Source organism: Rhinopithecus roxellana, chromosome 7 (assembly GCF_007565055.1).
Source record: "Rhinopithecus roxellana isolate Shanxi Qingling chromosome 7, ASM756505v1, whole genome shotgun sequence".
Taxonomy (NCBI): Eukaryota; Metazoa; Chordata; class Mammalia; order Primates; family Cercopithecidae; genus Rhinopithecus; species Rhinopithecus roxellana.
In genome coordinates, this window is record NC_044555.1 from 126,416,465 (window position 1) to 126,420,766 (window position 4,302).

At 39.9% G+C, this 4,302-nt stretch overlaps 1 protein-coding gene across 1 annotated transcript; it reads left to right on the top strand.

Moving 5' to 3' along the window:
* The first annotated feature begins 2,600 nt into the window (after positions 1 to 2,600).
* Positions 2,601 to 3,669, top strand: LOC104676853 (olfactory receptor 13H1). Its single transcript, XM_010381731.2, has one exon. It carries the CDS (start codon positions 2,693 to 2,695, stop codon positions 3,617 to 3,619), a length of 927 nt encoding a protein of 308 aa, XP_010380033.2. The 5' UTR covers positions 2,601 to 2,692; the 3' UTR covers positions 3,620 to 3,669.
* The last annotated feature ends 633 nt before the right edge of the window (positions 3,670 to 4,302 follow it).

Below are 4,302 nucleotides of genomic sequence, written 5' to 3' on the forward strand. Positions count from 1 at the left end.
AGCTACTTGGGAGGCTAAGGCAGGAAAATCACTGGAATCCAGGAGACGGAGGTTGCAGTGAGCTGAGACTGCACCACTGCACTCCAGCCTGAGTGACAAACTGAGACTCTGTCTTAAAAAAAAAAAAAAAAAAAAAAGACACTTTTAAGGACAAGTGAGTTTCCCATTTCAGAGATGATTAGGGATACTTCATTTCTTAGGAAACCCCTTCTCTAGCCTACATGTCTCTCCAACAAAGGAGAAAAATGTAACACATTTCAATACTCTGAGGAGTAAGCTCTTTTTTTCTTTATCTGTGGGAAGTCGAGAATCCTAGCTTGTTAAAACTAGAAGGGACCTTAGAGATAATTTAGTTTAACAAGATTGGAAATAAAAATTCAGGTAAGTAAGGGGAAGAAACTTGTCTAGAGACATAGCAAGTGAGTAGCAGAAGCTTCAAGGAGGGAATTAGAAAGAAAATGTGAGTTAGTCTCATGGAGAAACACATATACATCAAGGGGTGCTTAGCATAGAAACAGTAATGTCAAGGGAAGAGGCAGATGGAAAAAGAGAGGTTACTTTTCAATAAGGAGCAGCGAAAGAACTCCATTCACACATTCCTTCAGCAAATAATCATTGAGCTCCTATCTAGGTACTACTAGTCTACATTTTGGGCACACAGCAATGAAGAAAACAGAAAAACCCTGATCTCATCGAGCATACATTCTAGTTGATAGAGACAAGCAATAAACATAATTAATAGATAAGCTATACAGTACGCTAGATGTAGTTCTAAGGAGAAAATAATACAGGAAAGGGGGATATAAAATTTCAATGGCTAGAAATGAACTACCAGAGGAGGTGACCCAGAAAGGATGTAATACAATTTCAGGGGCTGGAGATGAATTCCTAGACGAGGTGACCCAGGAAGGATACGCTGAAAAGATGCCTTGTGAGTAAAAACCTGAGGGAATTGAGAAGGTGAGCTGTGCAAGGATCTGGGTTTCATAAATATGGAGCAGCAAGTTTTTCACAAATGCAGAACAGCAGGATCAAAGGCTCTGTGAAAGGGATGGGCTTTGAGTATTTGAGGAATGGTGAGGAGGCCAGTGTGACTGGAGCAAAGTGAGCAAGGGAAAGAGTGGTAGGAAGTGCGTTCAGAGAGGAGGTGATTGGGAGGCAAACCATATAGGGCCTCATAGGTCATAGTAAGGAGATTGGTGTTTAGTGAGGTTGAAATGAGAATCTATAGTTAACAACATGATACTGTATACTTAAATTTTATTAAAAGAGTAGGTCTTATGTTAAGTGTTCTTATTACAAAGATAAAAGAGAGAAGGAGGAAACTTTTAGGCATGTTTGTTATATTTACGGCATTATTTATGGTGGCTGTTTCATGAGTATATACTTACCTTCAAACTCAAGATGTATACATAAAACATGTGTACCTTTTTGTATACCAGTCATACTTCAATAAAAATGGAATAAATTTTTTAATTGAAAAGTGACCTGATTTCACTTACAGTTCAACTGAATCATTTGAACTGAATGGGAAGAAGACCAGAAACAGGAAAACCAACAAGGAGGTTACTGGAAAAATCCAGGTGAGTGATGATGATGCCTTGGAATAACGAATGGCAGTGCAGGTGGCAAGAGGAGTAGGTAGATTCTGGATAATAGCTCTGAATGCTTAGGACTTTATATATTCATTTACTATCTGTTGGGTTCTTGTGATCCCCCAGGTACTGTTCTATATTCTAGGAATACACCAGTAAACAGCAGACAAGGGCTCTGTTATTAAATTCACGTTTGAGTGAAAGACAAATAATAAGCAAGGAATCAAATTATTAATATAATTTCAGATATTAGAATGTGTTATAATAAATGAAGCAGGGCTAGGGGAAAGAGATCGGTGAGGATGGGATAAGAGAGCCTTTTCAGTGAGGTTGCATACTCAGACCCTCTCCTTACCACCCACACTTTTAGAAACATCATGTTCAATTTTCATACTCCTGCCTGGGGCTCAATAACAACAGAGTAGAAAATGTAGGAGAAGCTAGAAATGTAACTTCAGCAGGGGATATTAGTAGAGGGTCCTCCCATACCTTACTACTCCATCTACATAATATCAGCTCAGGTCAAAGAGCTACCTTGCACCCTCTCTATGTCAGGCACCATGGTAAATTCTGGAAGTATGGAAAAATGAGGGCATGCACAATCTAGGAGTGAGAGACATCCCAAACATAGACAATATTTTAGCTAAGACATGTGTCAGAAGGCACCCTATTGGTTGAGATTAGTAACTCAAGCTAACTGAGATTCAACCATGTCTATATATCAGATTTATCTTGGAAAATAAAGTGAGAAAGTCAGGAAGATGGCCTACCTTTCCTGTCTTCTTAGTTAGGAAACATTATTCAAGAAGACCTCTGGTGGAGGAGGGCTGGAGAACTTTTCATATAACTATTTTCAAAAAGGTAAGGAACTTTCCATTTTCTTAGGATTGAGGGGGGGATATCTGGCCTTGCCTCTGTTGCCATTATAGGTATCTATTCCACTGGTGTCCCATTCTTCTGAAAAGGACAAAGATAATGATCCTGCACACCCTAATTCTTTCCACCTTTCTCACACCCTCCATCTTTATTCTCATTCTTTCAGGTAACATTAAGTAGCCAATTGGCATCCATTTAATGAATAGTGGCAAGAAGGAAAGATGGCCATGGACAATGTCACAGCAGTGTTTCAGTTTCTCCTTATTGGCATTTCTAACTATCCTCAATGGAAAGACATGTTTTTCACATTGGTGCTGACAATTTACCTCAGCACATTGTTGGGGAACAGATTTATGATCTTTCTTATTCACTTTGACCCCAACCTCCACACTCCAATGTACTTCTTCCTTAGTAACCTGTCTTTCTTAGACCTTTGCTATGGAACAGCTTCCATGCCCCAGGCTTTGGTGCATTGTTTCTCTACCCATCCCTACCTCTCTTATCCCCAGTGTCTGACTCAAATGAGTGTCTCCTTGACTTTGGCCACAGCAGAGTGCCTCCTACTGGCTGCCATGGCCTATGACTGTGTGGTTGCTGTCAACAATCCCCTGCGTTATTCAGTGGTTATGAATGGCCCAGTGTGTGTCTGCTTGGCTGCTACCTCATGGGGGACATCACTTGTACTCACTGCCATGCTCATCCTATCCCTGAGGCCTCACTTCTATGGGGCTAATGTCATCAACCATTTTGTCTGTGAGATTCTCTCCCTCATTAAGCTGGCCTGTTCTGATATCAGCTTCAATGAACTTATGATCCTCATCACCAGTGTCTTCACCCTGCTGCTACCATTTGGGTTTGTTCTCCTCTCCTACATACGAATTGCTATGGCTGTCATAAGGATTCGCTCAGCCCAGGGCAGGCTCAAGGCCTTTACCACGTGTGGCTCTCACCTGACCATGGTGACAATCTTCTATGGGACAGCCATCTCCATGTATATGAAACCTCAGTCCAACTCCTCCCCTGACCAGGACAAGTTTATCTCAGTGTTTTATGGAGCTTTGACACCCATGCTGAACCCCCTGATATATAACCTGAGAAACAAAGATGTTAAAGGGGCAATAAGGAAAGTTATGTTGAAAAGGACATGAGCCTTTTTTGCTTCTAAACGTCTAAAATAACACATCATCCCTGATGGAGAAAATGGTTTAAAGGATCTGACTTTATCTTTGGAAGTGATTGACATGTGAGAAGCTTCAGGAAGTGCTCCCACCCCAAATATTATTCCTACTGAGAGTCGAATTGCCATTAGAGGTATTATTTTTGCTCTTTCTTTACATAGAATATTGTTAGTGGCTACCCATTAGGTTACTCACCTTCAGGTAAATGAACTTATCAGAGTAAATTTACCACTGACAGAGGAAACTTACACAGCAAGATAATCTTCTATAACTGTTGACAGCAAGTGAGGCATAACTGAAATTAGAAAATGAGACAAAGAATGGTATAATAAAAGGCCAGAAGACAAATGTCAGAAACTTTACAACTTTACTGAGGGTAAGCCCTGTTATGTAAGCACAATCTCCTTGTTCCACTTAATCTTGGAATCATGAGAAAAATTATCATAGCTATTTCCTACATCTGTGTAGAGTGTTTTATCTTTGCTTTGTGTTTTTCAAAACATCTTTCTAATCTATTAGTCTATTTTATATTCCTAATTTTCCTATGGAGTTGGTAAGAACACTACCACAATTTCCCCCTGTATTAACAATGAGGAAACAGAATAGACATTGAGATTCATCTAAAGTCATACATAATTGATAGTGGAGTCAAA

What these genes read in the sequence shown, in the direction of transcription:
- LOC104676853 (XM_010381731.2), top strand. Translation starts at nt 2,693, where the DNA reads ATGGCCATGGACAATGTCACAGCAGTGTTTCAGTTTCTCCTTATTGGC.